The following is a 20,892-nucleotide window of genomic DNA, read 5'->3' as shown; positions in this document are numbered from 1 at the left end:
AATTATCCAACGATCGTTGAAAATAAATCGCCGTTTCTCGTAACCGTGAATTTTCTCGTTCCTAGTTTTCCCTCGTCGAGCTAATAATCTCCTCTCCATTGCAGCGAATCTTTTCACGCGAGTATCACCTGGCAGAGGGAACGACGATGGGGTAAAACGTAGCTGGAGGGGTTTGGTCGTCGGTATCGTTGGGAGAATCGTCGCCTGGAGAGAGAAAACTGGCGTCCCAAAACAGTTTCTATGACAGTTGTACGGTTGTTTCGTTGAAACCGCACACATGTATCATAGTGACTGGGCTGCTGTACATACATACGTAAACGGGGTTACATAGCCTCGAATGCAGTGGCATAGCGGAGAGAAATACGAGAGAGGGAGAGAGCTTGAGAGATATAATGCTACTCACCGACCTTCTTTATCCTAGTTTCTACCATCCTTATACGTACAGAGCTTCGTGTTCCCTCCACGTAACTCTCTCTCTCTCTCTCTTTTCTGTCTGTCTGTCTCTCTTATTATACTGTAATTCTACAGAGCGCAGTTGGCGAGAAATATAACGCCGTGATCGATGTCGGCGTATGCAAATGTCGGGCCTTGCGTTGTAAAAGATCGTCTTGCGTTGGTTAGAGCATACCGAAAAGGGATCCATCCATCCCGTCTTTCACATTTTTTTTTCTCCCCCTATGCACGCTAATCAACGTCCAGTCTCTTTCTTCCTCTCTCTCTGTTACAGTGTTGGCCAGTGGTGTCTCACTGGAGAAGAGAGAGAGGGTTGCGCTCCGACAAGTTCAGAGTTCCAGCTGCCCTGTTGGATGCCTCCGCCCTTGCGATCCTCTCACGAGCCGAGGAATCCTCGTGCAGAGAGGGTGACGACGGGCGGCGGTGTGCTGGCAGTGGTGGTGTTGGTACTGGCCGCGTGTGCCGTTAGCCGTCGTATGTTTGTCCGGATAACCAGGAACGGTTGTCGTTCCCAACTGCGTGCAGCTGCCTCCCATTGTGGCACAAATCGGTCAGTAACCGATGGCACAGCGTAAGATCGCCACATCGACGTCGAATATTGTCGCTCTATTGGAATATTGTCCCTCCCTTCCACTTACAACCGTGTTCTGTTGCATCGTATTCTGTTCTACGTACATACATATGTATACACGAACTGGTAACTCGAAGACAACCAATCCAGCTCATTTAGCATCATCCTTTCATCCACGGTTATTCTGGCTCCATTCATTATAGTTACACGCTCGCAAGTTTTTCCAGGTTTCTGGTACGTTTCGTCAGTCGAAACACGGAAGTCGTTTGATTCGACACAAGTCAGCAGCTGGATAGGTCGCGCAAACTTTCGAGAACTTCCGCCGAAGAACTTTCTCGCAGGAAATTCGAAAGGCGACGATGGTCCTCGATAGCGTCAGGGTTCTGATTTCTCAGGTTCTTCTGTGTCTTGGTTTCTAACGAACGTGGCAATCTTTCTATTTTCGTCGTACCACTGCCACCGCCGTGACGCATGTATGTAGAGGTATAAACGTACGACTAGATTCGAAAACATCGCAAGGGAGCAGTTGGATCGGAGCAGACTCCGCGAGGCGTATAATTATAAACGCTCGAGTATCGACACGATCGACGACAGGTCCGCTCGGGTTATCACCAAAGGATGAACGTTTTCTACTTGGTTCGATTTCATTTTAGCCAACATCGTTGGCTTTGGAACGCACGATATAACATAAATTCGTATGCATGCTCTCAAAGTACGTGCATGATCGAATCGACGAGGCAGAGGTAGAGATACTCTGTTCTCTTCTCTGTGGCTGGCTTGCTAGATCGAGTTCTCCCCCTGTATTTTCCGTACGTTGTAGCCGGTGGGAAAAGTTCCGCGGAAATAAAGGATGAAACAAAAGGCGGAGTTTGAATGACTTCATCTCCCTGCACGGCGATCTTGCGGGAAACCGCACACCTACGCGCGCCGTTCAATTGAAACAGACCGTTTCGTCCAGTTATTTTCTCCTCTTTCGCTCTTGCTTGTTTCGCTTGATTAGGTAATATGGCCGACAAAAGTCGCGATAGTCACTTCCAGGGAGGTTCGTGGCCGGAAATCTGCAACGCCCTGTGACTGGTCACTTGCCCTGAGTGTGCCAGTTCCCCGTTTGTTGGCCAGAGCTTCGCGATTCTTTTCGAGGTTCATTTCTGGTCGATCGATCTTCGCCACCCATCTAGATATACCAGGACTCTAAGCTCGAAAAGGGATTTTGCTACTTTAGCTCCGAATCCTCTATGCGATTAAACGCTCATACCGTTGCCTCCATCGATCTTTCATTCTTCATAATGCGTTTCCATCCTATGTACTCTTATCATACTGCATTCTGATACGAGACAGAGTAATATCGATGACCGAAATTCGCTGACTGTGGTAATTTCTCGGTTCAACTTACGTAAGTACGTCCAGAGTATATCGAATCGGATTCGACGTACATGCGGAATACGCAGACGAGTGAACGAACTTGGAAATTTTGAACATTCGTTTACGATTATTATATCACTGGTAATGAGTAACGTACGAGCAACGTAGACGTAGTTGACGTAGAGCAGTGTCATTTGTAAGAACAATTTCATGCCTTTGATCATGTCATGTCTTTGATCATTCTCCAGATCAATAAATCTAATACAACCACTTCCTTTCTCTATTTCGTTCTGAAAATAGAGGACGATAGGCGAGAAGTATCGATTGGTCATACGTTCATAGAATGATTATAGGATCGAGTTGCAGACATTGTGAATCCGAACGATGACCGTATACTCAAAGTTTAAACTTGAATTTTGCACGATTAAGCTACATATAATGAAACTATTTGACAATCTCGTCAATAAACGACTTTTCCTTTTAACGATAATTTGAAAAATTAATTTCGACAGACTGCGTCGTACTCGACTAAATCGTAAATCAATGGCGAATTACGCGTGCTCATTGTCACTTACAAACATAAATTTTCTGTTTGCTGATGAAAGTAGCGAAAGAATCGAACGCGCCATACGCCCGTCTACGCCTGCACCAGCGTAAATCGCTTTATCATACATATTTTAAAAAAAGGAAAAAAAGAAAACCGCTATGGAGAATGAACACACGCCCGATGTACCTAGCAATTAGAATTCTTATCCTAGCATCACACGTAGGTGTAAATTAAGCGACAAGGATTCGAAGGAAATAAAATGAAAGCAAAATATATACATATATTTAAATATATATATATATTTACGAGAATATATATATACTGTAATATTTTTGTACTGAACAGATTTGTGAAATAAATGACGATGATTCAAAGCCAATTCCAAACCGTGGACCACGGGTGTTGTACTTTATCGTACGGCGAGGTATTATCGCTCGATACCGTTGCAAAAACACCTCGAGTCAGTCGGCTGCTATTTTTGGGAAGGGCAGGAGGGAAAAGAGGAGGACGGAGATGGGTGGGGGAGGAAAAAAAAGGAATGTAATAAAAGACTGATAAAAGGAGACATGCAAAAGAGGGGGATGTGTGCTTCGTGGTCGGTGCGCTCCGACGCGCTGTGCTGATACACGCGAGAGTTGTTCTTTCGGCGGATGATTTTTACAGAAGAAAAAGCGACCAGTCTCTCTTCCCTTCAATTTTTTTTTTTTTATATATCTCTTTTTCGTTGTTATTTTATTTGTTCTCTTTGGAAAAAAGAGGAGATTCTCGTTTCGATCGGAGGACAGAGGAATATGTATCATCTCTCCTCGAACAGCTGCTTCTCTCGTGTTTTTCGTTTTTTCAGTGTCTATTAATCTCCTTCTATCTTGCTCATTACACGTACATCTCTCTCTCTCTCTCTCTCTCTCTCTCTCTCTCTCTCTCTCTCTTTCTTTCTCTCTTACTGTCTACCTCTTGTTTGGGAACACGATCTGTTGTACATCATGCCTTTGTTGTTCAGCAGAGAGAGGATCACACGCAATGTAACCGTGTAACAAGCAACTCACGCTAACGCATATTACCAGCAAAGAGTCTAACAAAGTCTAACCGAGGATATCCTGCACTAACACAAAATATATACAGCATTATTTTTTATACACGTTGTCGGCTCCATGGAAGCTGATTACTCGGTTCTGGTAACAGGCCGTACAGGAAGAAGATGACTTTTCTTTGAGGAATGGTATATACTTTGAAAATGCGGAGAGATCTCGATAAAAATATTTTCAATACGTTCACTGTCCAGTGATTTGTATAGATACTGATACTGATTAACTTGAGCACTTAAAATAATTCGTTTGTTTTTGATGCGTATCCGAACGTGCGTGCGATGGTATTTTCAATTATAGTGAAAAATATTATTTGTTTCGAGACAGAGTAAATATTATAATAAGCGAATAATTTTTCAGTTTAGAATAATCAATAATTTTTATCATAGTGTAATAGTCATTATCGAGGCCAGGTATAATAATTTACGATGGCCATGACCTACATACGATCCTTAATGGAACAACTATATTTGAGAGATTATTGAACGAAATATTATTTTAACAAGTACTCGAAATAACGACTATCAAATTTAATACGTCACTTGGATCATTAAAAATAAGTGAGATGTTTAAGGTGTTCGAGTAAGTGTCGAGAAGACCCAGTATGTGAAATCCTATTTTTTTTATAGAGCAGTAATTTAAAAATTCAGTAATTAATTCCATACTCGATGTAAATATGTGTTCTTGGTATCCTCTTGAATGTGTAAAAGATATTGATCGGATTTGTAGCCTATTTTTAAAAGGCTTGTATTTTTAGACCTAAACAGTTTCCCTTTCCAACTACGTTGCATTAAAGTACATCTGTTCGGGCAAGCGTCATAAAAATTAGACTTGACGTGTTTTTCCTGCGTGCATATTGATCTGTGACGTGTTAAAAAGATGAGAGAAGTTTGTAGATAAGTGGAATTGGAACAATTTCCATTAGTTATGCTAACAAGCAATTCTCAAAGACGTCATATAGGTGTTTTCAAGGGAGTGTCACATGCATATCATAAAAGTACGTGACGAAACTTCTCATTCCTAAATGAAATTACTCGGGTTCAAGATGTAGCAGCGAATACGTTAACTGAATAGAATGAGTTATGTGGGTGTAATTCAACGTCGTAATTCTGCATTTTTGATGAATCGTTTATATTAAGGATACCTTTATATATCAGTAATAATATACATATAATCGTAAGAAATATTCGATAAAAAAAATTCAATAAAGTATCACGAAATAACGGAAGAAGTATTATGAGAAACAGTATTACAGTACATGCATAAAACTGGACAGTGAACCAGAGAGATTTGCTCTCGAATCATTTTATACGACGAGAATATGAGATAAAACATTAAAATTCTTTCAAACATAGCTCTCATACATTAACATTCTTCGAACATTCGAATAATTTAATTAATCGAATCATTTATTTTTTCATTCTGATAAACAATTCTGTTTGACTAGACATATTCATATTTACATTTCAAACGAAAGATACTCGTTTCTAAATACTGTTTAATAGTAAATTCAATGAGTCACGATAAATATATCTCTTAAAAGTCGAAGAATCTATATAAATTTGTGCTACTTTCCCATACAACGTGTGTGAAAGTCGCTCATGTTTTAGAAGTATCGAGGCTTAAAATCACTCGAAGCAGTGACGCAAAGCTGTTCTACTATCCACAGCTTTGAAAGATCTCATTCCACATTTTCGATTTACTTTTCCCCCCAAAGAATTAGTCGTTCTTCCCGTGTACGCCACCTGTTATCGCGTAAAGAGGCCACGGTTACCTATATATATATATTTATTTATATATATATATGTACATAAAGTGTGTAAAGGAACAAGGTTGTACAAAGTTCTCTTACAACGAGCGGGACGACGTCGACGAATCGACGCTTAAACCGTATTCCGCTGCGCGCTTGGTACCGTTACCTCTTTGAGCATCTCGCGAAATGAAAACGTGCTCTCGGCGTGCGGAAATCAGATTTTATTGAAAATCGAACCAGCTGCAGAACGTCAAAAGTTTTAACGTCTTTGAAACGCGTTTTCTCCGCCCCTCTTTCACCTAGCGTCACTCTCCGTCCTTCGTCCCCCAATCCAGCTCCCTTTCTCTTCCTCTTTTTTCCTCCCCTTTTTCCTCCCCCTTTTTTTCTCCCCTTTTTCTTCCTTCTCGTTGACGCCCTTCCCACCAACGTTACCGTTAGTCGAGCTGATCGATCGAGAAGTTCAACGAAATGACCTTTTACCTTTTCCCCATAAACGCCCGTTATCTAGCCTATCACGCAAATATTATTTAAATTGTACGTTAATCGGGAACACAGAAAGAGAGAGAGAGAGAGAGAGAGAGAGAGAGAGAGAAAGGTAGCGTGAATGCAGTAGATCGATACGTCGACTCGCCGTGGAATCGTTTTATCAGCGACAGATATTCGCATATATGCACACGCGCATATGTATACGGAGTGTTCTAAATCACGATGGAATCGACAGTTGGCCGATTCTACGTGCGAAAATAAGTCGGAAATATAGAATAACGTTTCTTCTTGCGGCACGCATCGTTTTCGATCAAATGGAATTTGAAAATTTCGTTAGTGTATGCGAACTTGCCCAATTACCGAGTTTATAGTCAACAGAAGGCTATTCTACTCGCGAAGATAAGACACAAATGTAGAATAAAATTTCTCCGTTTGAAACTTTGTTTTTACGAAAGTTGCGTTTCCACGTGTTTGGTTAATTGTTGCGATATTTTCATTTTGTCGGAAACGAAACGTTCTAGGAAAAACATTTCATTCCACATTTCCGACTTACTTTCACACGTAGAGTCGCCTTTTTGTCGATCGTACCATGATTACCGGAACACCCTGTGAATACATAGCACGTGGATCGCATACATTTATATAGGTGCTCGCATCGATCTCCGTGACACGTGAGTCGTGTTAAGAGACCTTGCGCACACTGACACCCTCTCGAGCATCGGGTATTATTGAAATCGAGTCTCTGTATGTTCATTGAGTCCCGAATCGCGGAATCTTGATACCTCTAAGTGCTGAGAATAAAAAGACCGCCCTTTTCCCGTTATCGACAACGGTGCACGCACCTTGAAACATGTGTGAGCCCGAAAGCGTTTAACTCTTTGAGAAAATATTGATCGGTCCATCCAGATGAGATATCCCCCTTTCTATCTCTCTTTTTCTCTCCTTCTCTCTTTGTCTGCCTGTCTGTCTCTCTCTTTCTCCGGATTCTCCGTCGGACTGCATTTTTCACAGATCGTATAACACCTCAAACGAAGCCTCGCCGGCAGTTAGCGATGGGAACGAGTTCGGTATATGCGTTTGCGACGTGTAGATCAATTTAGTGGCTGAACGCAAGTTTAACAGGATCGGGCAATATTTTAGAAATAAATGACACCGTGCAGTGTTCACGATCAGTGGGCTGGTAATATGTTCGAACCTTGCTATTGGATAGTTGTTTCATAGTGATTGTCAGAGGTTGAGTTATTGCGGGCAGCTTGAAGAAATGCACTGTGAAATTGGTGATGTTGAAGATGGTGATAGCTTTCGAACGTGAAATTTCATACAAATATTCAGGAATTTGTACAGTTTTTATTTATGGGAAACTTCTGATGCGAAAAGTGATTTTGACAGATACCTGTGGGGAAGAACTGTGTGAATAGATATAGAGAGGAGGGAATATCGGTTAAAAATAATATAGTTTAGTAAAAAAGTTGAAAGTATAGTAGACGTATTTCTTCTTACGTACTTCACACTCGTAGCTTAGATATTTATCGCAAATGTAATAAAAGAGTATAATAACATTTAATTTTCGCATAGGCACGTAGATATACAAGAATATATAATAGATGTTATATACATATACGTATTTTCTATTTTATTTTTATTACGTCCAGAAATATAATCCCATAAAGGCTGATTAAAAGGGTACCCTACTCTATTGGTAAATAAAGACTTAAAAATAAATATATATGTTGTGACAATGTTTTATCAGTTAGTAAGTATCAACGAATAACTATAACTAATATTCACTGCTAAATTATACAAAGTAATTAGATAAGTTCAACTTAAACATTCTAAATATACGTAAATGTTACTGTTCCTTCCGCTATATAATACAAGGTTTGAACACATGCCATCAAAAATTGCTGTTAAATCATTTTATCAAATATTCTTAATTATCTCATCATATCGCTCATTTAATGAAACAACTTACGATAGACTCAGTCCCATCGCTATCCGCCTCCGCGCAGATTCGCCCGACGAATAACAATTCTTACTCCGTAAACGTATTCGGAGTAGGTGGCTGCAACTTCATTTGAGGCAGCTTCCGTGCTTAAAACATTCCGGTGAAAAGATTATGCCGACGTGTTCCGCGTTGTCGGTGCAAAAACGCTAAATGGAGACGAACGAACCCGACACTTGCAGGTGTTCTGTGTGTCACTAGGTTGGGAAGTTCGTAACTGTATTAACCAGTTGGTTCAGCCGCTTAGAGAGTACTCCATTACGCGTTATGCCAATCCTCAACTTATTCGAGAGGTTGCAGGGCCTCGTATATTTGTACATATGTAGGTATAATGTATATTGGATAAAACAACACCAATTTAACGCCTTACTAGTTTTCTCCTTCGTGACGGCAAACAATCGCTGCTTTATTTTTGTTGTTTATGATTAACGATCGATTTCGGTGGCATCGATTACCTGTTCTTTCCCTTTTCTGGTTCTATTTTTTTTTTTTTTTGTCGTCACCTTTCGTTCGGTTTTCTTAATTTTGGTTCTCCTTGAATGGAGTGTATAATCTTATGTATTTTTATTTATTTACGATTAATCCCTTAACGCAAAAAACCAAGTTCGAATTAATTATTCTGGAAAGCTCGCTTTGCCTACGCACAGAACTTGTAGCAAACTTGTACACGTCACCCATCATGCATTTTTTCTTGTTAATTGCACTGGTTTGAAAGTTTGAACGACCGTTTCTTTTTTTTTCTTTTACAGAGGACTTTTTACGCAAAAGTAAATGTGTGTTGCACTTAATCCCGATGTACAGAGTGTCCTTTTACTTATGCGATATAATTATGATTGTCCTTCTTCCTCCTTTTCGTTCATGTTATTTATTTTCTTTTTTTTTTTTTTGCTTCACTTCGTTTTTGTACCTTCATATTTTTGTTATAAGTAAGAGGAACATGTCGTGGTATAATTAACGTTTGTATTACGAACCTCCGCGGACATTGTGTTATCGCGGTTAAAATTTTTCATTGACACGAGTTACACTCGTTACGAAAGAGATTGGTACCGTTGTTTAACATAATGGAGTGTTCTCTAAGGTTTGAAAGAAACGAAATGTTAAAATAAATGTGATCGATCGATAGTAATGCATTACAACGCTCTTGACCAAGATTAATTTTTTTATTTGTTAACATTTAAGGATGTAGTAGTAATTTCTATTGATAATTCGGATAAATGTTAAACGTTTACGTGAAAAGTAATTATTGTAAAAGGACTATAGCTCCATAAAAAGAGACGAAACACGATCGTGACTAATGATGGGATCAAACTTACCGTAAGTAAAAAATAAATTTGATTGTACGTATAAAATTAATGACAGATAGAAACGTTAAGCCTTCATTAACTTAGACATACGATACGACTCGATTTCTTGCGGTATACTTGAAGTGATATTAAATTTCAATTTTTAATATGTCGTATATCTAGAAATATCTTTTCTATCGGTATATTTATGTTCAGACTACAATTATTTGACTGTTAGAAATTGCTATTGCTCCAGGTTTATTATAGTATTCGTACGACAGAATTTTATAAAAGACCGCGTTACAGTTACAGTAAATGTGAATAAGATATGGAAATAAATGAAAGATTGTGCAATGATAAAAGTAATGCCAGCTACATACATTGCGATAGATCCGTTCGAAACAATTATCTTCCTACATATCAGTCGAATCGAGCAAAAAGTATTTGATATTTATACAATTACAAGCTGACGTTTAAAAGCGCCATTAAGCCTGATCCCATCAACAATCGTATCTGTACATCGAAGCACTTAATTCGTTGAAATAGATTAAACGTTACACGAAATATCGAAATTGCTTGGACTCTTGGTCAACCGGAGCGTTTGTAAATCGCTGCGCGTCAAATTCTCAGCCAAAATTCCAGTGGCGAACGTCGTCTCGTTTCTCTTTTTCTTTCTTCGTACGCGTGTGTGTTCCTCCCTTTTCTCGAATCTCTGTTTCGTGGTCCCGTGATTTCGATCGATCCATCAACCGTTCCTCGATCCTCTCTCTCGCGCGCCAAACGCTGCACGACACGCTCGACAAGGGTAACGCGTGAACGACCTCGCTTCTTGGGGTGGAGGAAAAAGAGGTTTCGAAGGCGAGGCGGAGGAAAGGTCTCTCTTCTCTTCGGTAGAGAGACAGGAAAGAGAAAGCATATAGAGTACGTGTGACACGGTCGCATGATCACGGCCTTGATTCGTAAGTAGGAGGGTAAACGCGGGGAAAATTAGTGGGGAGGTAGAAAAAAGAAAAAAGTAAAAGAAGAGGCTGTGAACTGTGGGGAAAAAAAGGAGTGACGGAGGAGGCGGCGAACGCGGAGGATGATGGGAAGGAAGGAGGTGGAGGAGGCTAGAGAGGCAATCAAAGAGAGAGAAACTGAGACTGAGAGTACGAGAGAGAGAGCGTATACATGAGGAAAGAAAAAGAGAGAGAGAAAGAAGCGATCGAGCCGCCGTCGACACAGACTGGGCCGCGGGCGGCTCGTCGTCGTGTAGGTCGTGTTGGGTGGCCAACAGTTGAAAGTGACTTGTCTTGTGTTGATGTTGCAGGTTCAAAAGCCTGGCACATGCGGCTGACCTTTGACCGGGTGCCAGGCGGCTGCAACCTTCACAGGTGCAAGCTGTGCGGCAAGGTCGTGACGCACATCAGGAACCACTACCACGTCCACTTCCCCGGCAGGTTTGAGTGTCCTCTCTGTCGTGCCACGTACACACGTAGCGACAACCTGCGCACGCACTTTAAATTCAAACACCCCGAGGCAAGAAAGATCGATCTAAACGATTTCGTGACAGGCACCTTGGCGCTTTCCGCGATGACTAACGATACCATGAACACGCTGTCCTAAAACGCGGATGGACCGTGCACGCGTCTGTATATATCTTATAAATATATATACATATATATATAAGTATATATATGTAGGAATGTAGTATTGTGTAGTATCGTAGACAGATTGCCTGGGAGATATCGGGTGTGTGTTGTCAACGTTGTCATGGAGTGTTGTCAGCGTATTTATAAAAGAACCGTTGTAACTAAGTTATTTAATGACGAATAGTGATTGCGTAAACATCGATTGACGGAGTATCAAACGATATTGTAACAATCATACCGTTACCAAACCTACTAGCGTTATACCATTTTCCTACAAATTGTGGGTTCGTCCGGGATCAGATCGTGCTAGTGTTAAATTCCGGTGTGCGGTGTGATAAAAGACAATATCGTTGATCGTTAAAATTAGTGCAGTGTGTCGTTTGAATAATAGCGTTGGAAAAATAAAATGGGAAATGTTAAAGACGAACAATTGTCAAGTGAAGAAAGTTTGACGCTGAAAGAATTGAGGAGTAAGCTCGCACAGATGAATTTACCAATATCTATCGTTGATTGCCAGGCAATCCATACACGGTACTGCACTATACTACATTCCTACATATATAATATATATATATAAATATATATATACATATGTATATATATTTACTTTATACGTACGTACTGCGCCCCGGAAGCAAGAAAACCAGAAAAAAAGTAACGATGAATAATATATAAATAAATAATTTACACATGCATATATATACAAATATATATATGTATGCATATACATGTATATATATGGGTATGGATATGCATATATATACATACATACATATATATATAAGAACAGAAAAAGAAGAAAATGATATACAGAGAGCGCGAGTGGCTGCGCCGACAGGGGGGTATTGTCGCACTTTAGATCATAATACGATACGGCCCTGATGTCACGGCCACGCAAAGGCCGGTCTCTCTCGGCTTTTTTCTTTTTCGAACACCAAATCTTTTATAGGTTCTACGCTTAAGAAATCGACGAGATTCTCCTATCGCGCGGGAAGGGGGGTTTTTTTGTAAGCACGTGGTGTGTATGATGTTTAGCGACATTTTTTGGGGTGGGCTTGTCGTGTTAGTTAACAAAATCGTTCTCTGAGAAGAAAAAGCGAGCGAGCCGAGTGCCGCGCATGGCGAGTTGCGCGCGCGCCAGAATTTATTGTAAGGGGGCAGGCGAGTGCGGCGATTGGCGCGCACGCGCGGGAACGATCGGTCAGCTGGAGGAACGGCGCACGCGCATGCGCGTGGTACGCCGCCGTCACTGTCGCGGGAAACTTTTCTTCGAGAGCCGATTTTTAAGTTCGATTCGTCTCTGGCACGACACCAGCCAGGTTTTTCACGATCGATAAACGATGCGGCGATGAAAGTTCCTTCTCGATTGCTGGCGCGTTAGCCGTTTGTTGTTTGTTGTTGTTTTCTTATTGATGATCGACGCATCGAAAGCGGAGGCAGAGGTAAAGAGAGAGCCTGAGACGAATCAAGGTTGGCGCGGGTCGCTTATTTCTATATCTCGGCTGTTAGGCTCGCGGAATTCGCGTTATCCTCGGGCCGATCGGTAACGCGCGGGCGCGCATGCGCGCACGCGAACGCGCCCCGTGACGCGCACACGTAAACTCGCGCCATGCCGGCTGCCGTACGAAACGATGTTTCGAACATTGTCCAAAGACCGGGCAGCTTTATTTTTTTTGTGGTAAACTAGCGCTGCGCCGATCGACGATACTAAAGAGAGTTAGCTCGGGAGAGTTCACGATTCGCGCATATATTGCTCTATATATATATATATTATAAATATTGATAATGGGAGATTTAATGGAATTACATATTATATATATATATACATTATATATATATATATATATAAAGTGGGAGCAAACGTGGTGCCAATTCCTCCCGTAGTTGCTGCTGCCTAGCGGCCGATACACGCCGCTCGACAGCCGGAAAAAAAGAATTATAATTAATCGATTAATTAATTAACTATTAATTATTAATGCGAAATTACTGGAAGTAATTCATTCGATACGCAGGGTGAGTTGTATAGTTGTTGAAGAGTTTATAGTTGGACTTCATATTAGAGTGTAATCGTGTGTTTCATCGGCGTTTCATCGGGAATCGTTGGCAATGTATTACGCCCACGTATGTACGTGCTGGTCCAGTTCGCGGGGTTTCACCTCCGTGGGATGGAATTTACGGGGGATTCTCGGGGAGTATTTGGCACATGGATACACTTCTACACTCTCACACATAGGTACAGTCAGGAAACACGGACACATCAGGTATGTACACGACGAGAGAGGCAGGCGTTTGATACACCACACGTTAATTTGCACTTACACATAATACACGCACATGTACGTCTGTAGACGTACAGCGACGGGGACAAAGACACGGAACACGCAGCCACACGACATCCTCGTGTACTTCCGGAATCACCGGAAGTACGGCGACACGCAATATTAATCGACTAACAACGAAATCTTTTAGTCCTATGCATCGTTTCTAGCGGTCTTTTGTTTTTGTTAGAGATAAGAAGAACAGGAAATGACGATGATAATGAAGACACAAAAAGAAAGAAAGAAAGAAAGAAAAAAAAAAAAGAACTAGAAGAGGACAAAGGCGCAAGAAGAAGTACGTAGTGGCGCTTTGCAGTTCTAATATGAGCTCTGAACTATAAAACGCGTTGTTTGTTACTTGAACACCTAAAAGTCTATGATATTTACAATTTAAACTGCACACCTCCGCGGATGCAATATCGGCAGCAGATAAATAGTGGAAAATCACGCGAGACATTCCACGAATTCGGAACTTAAGTGCATAGGCGAACACAATAAGAATCTTATCTGTAATCGGATTGATTTTATAGTACTATACTATATTATTATATTATACATTATATACGTTAATACGTTATGGTTAATCGGCCGGTTATTGCACGGATCAAAATCCGGCAGCCGGACGGTAATGATAGTGTTATACGTTTTAAAATAACGATGTCAATTTTTATTCAAGAGGGCTGGTTACGAAATATTTCACAGCTATTAGGTTGTCCGAAAAGTTTCTTTCGTTTCATAAGGTGATAACAGATGAACAACAATTTCTGTTTTATATTATTTTATTGAATTAGGTATGATCCATTTCGTTCTATTTCTATTATTATGTTCGTACATAATTCAATAAACTAATATAAAACAGAAAGACATTGCGCCTCTATTATATCCTTATAAAACGAAAGAAACTTTTCGGACAACCTAATACATCGTTACACGTTGATATTTAATTGGTTGGGGTGCAATCTTTTTGTTCTACCTTTCTTCTTTGTTTGTTTTTACGCGAGGAAATTTATATATACATATATTTACTTCCTTATACATTATAATATTATATTAACGATATAGGGGTTTTCTGAAAAGTAAGAGAAGGAAAGTAAGAAGGAGAAAGATATAACGTAGAGCCGTGTTGCGCAGATGTCCAGGCGTGGATGCGTGACACGATCATTATACACGCGTACACGCTCGGATTCGTATTTCGCATGGATGAATGGTTAACGTCTACAGCCGACGGACGGACGGACGAACGAAAATGCATATGGATGGTACGTGTGTTTCGAAGCTTAGGAAATCGTGTAACTCGCGTCGGGTAACACGTCGACTCAGTTGAAACGTCGAATCCGCTAGCTATTCAAAGAGCCAAACCGCTACATTGTGATCAAATGATATTACCCGTCGATCTTCTCTCTTTTGCAAAAAAGGGCACTTTGCATAGTTAAGGCTACAACCGAACACGCATATACCTATACATATATATATATATATAGATACATAATTTAATAATATATAATATATATAATAACCAGAATATTAATATATTACGCAGATGATTAAGTATATTAATTAATATATTGGATAATTTATTTTATTTTGTTTTATCGTTTTAATGATTTTATATATGTGTTATTCACTGTTTATATATTACCACGCCAATACACAATTATATACACGGGGACACAAACATGAAACATACATATACATACAGACGCATATATATATTATATATATATATTATATACATATATTATAATTATATTACAATAACACGTTATATGCAGAATTTATTATTTATTATTATCGGATGGGGCGGGGCGAATTTGCGTCTTTTAAACGTTAAAACTTTCGACTTTTCTTTTCTTGTCGTCTCCTCGTTTTCCTCTTTTCTCATATATCAACTTCCGTTGCGATACGACTATGAGATTCAAATCTCTGCTCGTCTTCGCGTCTATACATATTTTTTCTATTCTTTTTCTTCTTCTTCTTCTTCTTCTTCTTCTTCTTTATATATATATAACCACATTTTTTCTTTTTATCTCACACCAAATATTTATATACGATAGCCGAGTGTTCCGAGTGCTGGTCAAAGAGAAAATCCGCAAGACGATCCAAACGATATCGTATTAGAATTTAGGATTTCACAGGGAGAAAATGTAACGAAATTTTCTTCGATCCTTCCGTCCTCCATCTACATACGTCTACGACTTCGAGCTCGTCGAAATATCATTGTTTTCCGTTTCGAACGCGATCCCAGTACCACTCTGTGCGGGTCTATCTTCGTTTCAATTATAATTATAATTGTGCAGTTTGAAAATGTTTACGAGTTTCTTAATAGATCGGTCGTCGAGATAAAACTTCAAGAGCCGAGATTGTGGAAAGTTCATGATGGACAAGTGAGTTCTCTGTAGTTTGAAATTTTATGACTCTTTTAATAGACGCCGGGGCGAGATAAAATTTTTAGGTCGCGCAGCATTCTCGGAAGGATTTTTAACGCGGCGTGATCTATTCTTTGGAATTTTATGATTCGTTCAGTGGAGGTGTAGCGAAATTTTAGCAGTATCCGAAGTTAAAGTTGGTGGTAGAAAAAGAATGATTGTGAAGTTCGCTAATTTTATTTACGTCTGCTGTGGTTACGTTAAAGAGTTCTCTCTTAACTCACATAAGTGGATTTTCGTCTGTTTACAAAATTCTATGCTTAATTAGTGTTTCTCACTCCGAGAAAAAATGGAGTTATCTTTATATAACAGTGTATATCGTGGAATAAAATTGTTTAAAATCACTTTCGAGTAATTGAAAATCCGCCTAGGAGGTATCTTTAAAAAGGCTTAGAATTTTTACAAAAACCATCTAAATTAAAAGTGGATCTTACTATAAGCACCTGGTGTCTAAAGAACAAGTGAAACAAAATTCTATAAAATCATCTCGAAGTAATCTGTGACACGCGTTATGTCTTTATCACATTCTTTGTAATTTACATACATGAAATTATGCAACGCGTAATTCCGACTACTCACTTTCCATTCGCAGTTCTTTATCTTTGAAATGCCAGGGCATTCACTCTCACGCATTCCGTACGAAGATATTTATCGTTGTTTTGCTAGAGGAGTGACGCGTCTAGAAAAATTGTCAATTTTGAAATGGCATCTGCAAAAATGAATTCTAAAAGCACGTTATTCGCTATTATGGAGGTCACTGTTATGTCATAGTTCCTCAATGAAATTTAATCGATAGAACGGGAGAACGTTGTCACAACTCAGAACAGACCTTTCAACTCTTTTCTAAACGACAAACAATTTTATTACAGGTGATCGGAATCCAAAAGCTATTAATTAAATTATAAAAGAACGATACCATTTTCATTGCTAAACAGTAGAGTAATTCATAATTGTTTGCTCCAAATCTTTTACTTCCCGAAGAATTTATTTTTCTTAGTTTGCATTACTAACGAAGCAACAATGCACTACAGTTACAAATTGCATCAAATTTCATGAAATACACTCTGAAAACGAAAGATACGTTAGATAGACGTTTATACTAAAAAAAAAAAAAAAGTACATAAACTATTCTCTAATTTCTCAATCCACTTGTGCAGAGTTAAGAATTGTTTTATACAATCTTCACGTGGTTCTAGAACTTCGTAGTAAATACTTAGGAACCGTGTTCGTCCTATTCATGCTCGTACACCGGGAATTCGCGTGTCTGACTAGTTACGGGTATTTCCCCTGCTGCTCTCGCAGTCGATACGTGTACACCTGGGCTTCATTGGCTAACTTTCACAGCAGATCGATGGGCAGCGCATGAAATTGCGTCTGAGTAGCATGTTAGGCTACGGTTACACGTAATTACTAGTTAACGATGTCCGAGTTTCGCGTAATATTCCGATTTTTATCCAACATCACGACCTTACAAGGCCCTTGAAGCATGAATGCAGTCGAACTATTATCGCGTCGGTGAAATTGCAACTCGACTACGGACGACGATCTCGTAGCACGTGTACCGTGCAGTCTGTCGAAGATTTTCCAGTAATATTGGTAGCTCGTTCGAGTTTTAAAGAAATCGAGAAAGTCGACCGACTTCGCTGTAAATTGAAAATTCAAATTGTTGAAATCGTCGACATTTTTCTATTAGCTTTCTAGTAGCTTCAGCTCTTTTTATTCGTCGAGTTTGTATTTTATAATAATCGTTGAAAATCTTAAGATTGTCAGTCGGAGTAATTTATTCAAAATAGCTTGTTAATGGCTTGTCCGGAAAATTCGTAATTTTATAAAAGAAACGCATTATTATATAATAATATGCATTTTTTGGTGGTATTCCGCCGTTCCCTGGATAGCTTTATAATCTCTTTTCCAAAAAGCTCGCTTCTTCCGACAATGGGTTCTTTGAAATAGTTCCCGCAGTCCCCTAGACTATACAATTTTTGTCGTAGAAATGAACGTTCTATGAAGACCGGAATGAATGATAGTCAGACGATGCTCGTGAATCGGAACGGACGGGGTTGAATATTTCTTGCCCGCTTTTCTTTCCTCAATCTCGTTATATTGGAAAGCAATTAAAATTTTCAGTCGTTCTATTTAATATCCAATTAATCCTAATATGTATCTGAATTTAGAATTTCATTTTTCGTAAGAAATACAAAGCACACAATATAGAAAAGTACTCGTATAAAGAATCCAAAGCATCGTACTGTTTGCAACGTTTAATGGATGAAACAAATTTCTGCTTAGTGCAAAATTCATAGAAATACGAATTCGAATAAACATCCGCGGTATAATATCGAATAATCCTGTTCCAGTCACGCCAAATACACAGTGGAACATTTTCGCTGTCAGAAACGTTACGATTTTTCCGAACAGTCCAATGAAATCGACAGGAACAGTAGGAAGTATTAAAATTACGCTCGAGGAAATGTTTTAAATCACGCTTAGCTCGAAGGGTTAATTCGAATCTGCACGAAGCAAACATTCGAGCGTGCATCGTCGTGGCACGTTCTTGTTCTCTTTATTCTTCTAAAACAGTTTCATATCGTAGTTCGGGTTTGAAATAAGAACGATTAAAGCGAAGTAACCGGCGAGCGCCGACGAAGGGGCTAGAAAGGATTAAAATTGCTTTCCGCGCGAGTAAGAAGTTACAATTATTACGTGGCAGCGATTCGTAGATCCGTTTAAAAAGATCTCGCCGTTTCAAGATCTTCCAAATTTATTAAGACACTCGGGTCGTCTGAGATCTTCGCGAGACTCGAAACTTTCGAGCGACGATTTTCGTCGGCCAGCAATTTCTTCCGCCACACATTTCCACTCGATCGTAGATTTATTCGGAAATTAAAATAGTAAACGATTGGAGTGTCTGAATTAAAAATTGCTGGAAGAAATACTACGACAAGAATTCGATCCTCTATTTTCCTACTTTGAATATATTCGATTAATTGGTCAGATTGTTGTGTTGTATAGAATGCTGTTTAGTAGCTGTTCGAACGAAACGAAGTTTTCGTGTTCCCGCGACGTTCTCCAACGATTTCTATGTTTTATGCCCGCGTTGCATGATACTTTACATTTTGTCATTCGATCTCTTATTTGCATTCGCGAAATTATTTCTGATAGATCGAAAGCGAAAATAGTTGTTTCTGGAGTTGCAATTTCGACGTTTAATTTTGACGAAGGCTAGATCAGGGGAACGAAGTATTACGAAGAAGTTAGTTGGAAGCTATAACTCACGTTCCTTTTGTTTAGAAAGTTGAAGAAAGTTGAAGAATTTTGAGGCTGATCGCATTTTCGATTCACTTTTCCACAAAGGAATTTCTTCTTGATGCTTGACTTTCTCAAATGGAAACTTCTAATGTTGGATTCTGGTACCTCAATCAAGGTATTCATCAAAAGTTATTAACTCACGGTTAAAACTTGGAAGATCATTCGTATTCATTTTAAATATCTACGATCTCAATTTTCATACATTCACCATGGACTCCATATTATTTCGAAGAACAATTAATAGCAGAAAAATTGTACATTCTGCTGGCAATAACAAATCGTTGAAATGGAACCGTTTACTTATGTTCAAAAGTTTTTAGTATTGGTATCTCACGTCTTAAATATCAAAAATCATCTCTGCGCATTCATATATATATCTTTATATTCAAGGAAAGTTAAAAGAAGATAAAAGAAGAGATTTATATTTCTGGCTATCGATCAGAATAATTCCTTGATATCGTAATAATCGATGATAGGACAAAAACTTAATCGCGTAACGTTAGCCCATTAAATTGAAGCTTTAGAAGAAACTCATACTTCATACTTACGAATCCAATAAATTTTCACGAAAAAGAAGGAAAAACGGAAGAAGGAACAAGAAGGAATGTATATATATATTTCTGGCTACCATGGCCGGAATAACTTGCAGCAATATGTCTTTCTCTTTGGTATCTTAATAATCGATTATAGCGCGAGATTTAATATGCGATATTTGCTCATCGAATTGAAATTTCGGAAAGATAACGTTTCACGTATTCCAATCTGATAAATTCCACGAGTAACAAAACTAAAAAAAAAAAAAAAAGTGGATGGAAATTGTATTTCCGGCAACCAATCAGAGACTTCGAAAATCGGGTTATCATGTCAAATTGGTCATTCTTGAAACGCTTCACGAAATGCACTTGCAGAGAGCGGTTTAGAGGAATTAGTCGTCCGCGTCACGGATACATCCGGCGGATAATTTCACGGAACGACGGACGCGTGTCGTCGTGGCTGGACGGGCTTTTTATTACAAGAACTGCACCGTCCACGCGACGCGATATATAATTAGTCGCGCGACCATGTCTATCGATCGCAATTCGCTCTTGACGTTGTCGTTCCCTTTTTGAATTTCGTGTTGATACGGCTGCACATGTTCGCCGGTTCTCGAGCACTGCCAATTTCGGAATTGTTGGCGCGCGCAGTTTGTCAAAAATGGGTCGTGTCCAAATAACTGCAGACACACACACACATATTCTATTAACGAGGTACAGGGTGATTCGTGATACGACCGGAAAGAACGTGACTTCTCACGTAAAAAGAAGATTTTGTAACGTCGTGTCAGAATAAAATTGTTTCTTAGGAATCGTCGAGAGATTAAAAAAAAAAGAAAAGAAGAAATTGAGGTCTTTAATTTTTATACGAGTTTCTTCGAAGTTTCTCCAAACTGAGTCCAAACTGACACTTTCTTAATTTCTCATTAAATTCACTATGTAAGTAAGATATCGATGCTTTGTTTTATGATTTATCTCGTAGCTGTGTAAAATCAGTCGGATACACGTGTAACTTGGAATGCGTTTGTCCTAAAGATTTTCAATTTCACGCGCTGCCAAAAAGATTCGCGAATTCGAAGTTCCGGTGCGTGTGTGTTTCGCGAATGTTCAAATTTAATTTCCTGAAAAACGAC

General features: G+C 39.3%; 1 protein-coding gene across 8 annotated transcripts in view; it reads left to right on the top strand.

Moving 5' to 3' along the window:
• LOC139987186 (uncharacterized) overlaps positions 1-20,892 on the top strand; it is a 74,457-nt gene that overhangs the window by 24,617 nt on the left and 28,948 nt on the right. Inside the window, exons 5-7 of one of the 8 annotated variants that reach the window (XR_011799800.1) lie at positions 9,009-9,026; positions 10,852-13,434; positions 13,522-19,809. The exons of 3 other annotated variants lie outside the window; for them this stretch is intronic. Coding sequence is in view for 4 of the 5 variants with exons in the window: in XM_072003151.1 (XP_071859252.1) it covers positions 9,009-9,026; positions 10,852-11,147 (314 nt within the window). In the remaining variant the exon portion in view is untranslated. Of the gene's footprint in view, positions 1-727; positions 3,087-9,008; positions 9,027-10,851; positions 19,810-20,892 lie in introns of those variants that run through there. 4 more of the 8 variants (XM_072003151.1, XM_072003153.1, XM_072003163.1 and 1 more) reach the window with 4 other exon arrangements.

This window comes from Bombus fervidus, chromosome 5 (assembly GCF_041682495.2).
Source record: "Bombus fervidus isolate BK054 chromosome 5, iyBomFerv1, whole genome shotgun sequence".
NCBI lineage: Eukaryota > Metazoa > Arthropoda > Insecta > Hymenoptera > Apidae > Bombus > Bombus fervidus.
This window is presented reverse-complemented; position numbering and strand designations above follow the sequence as displayed.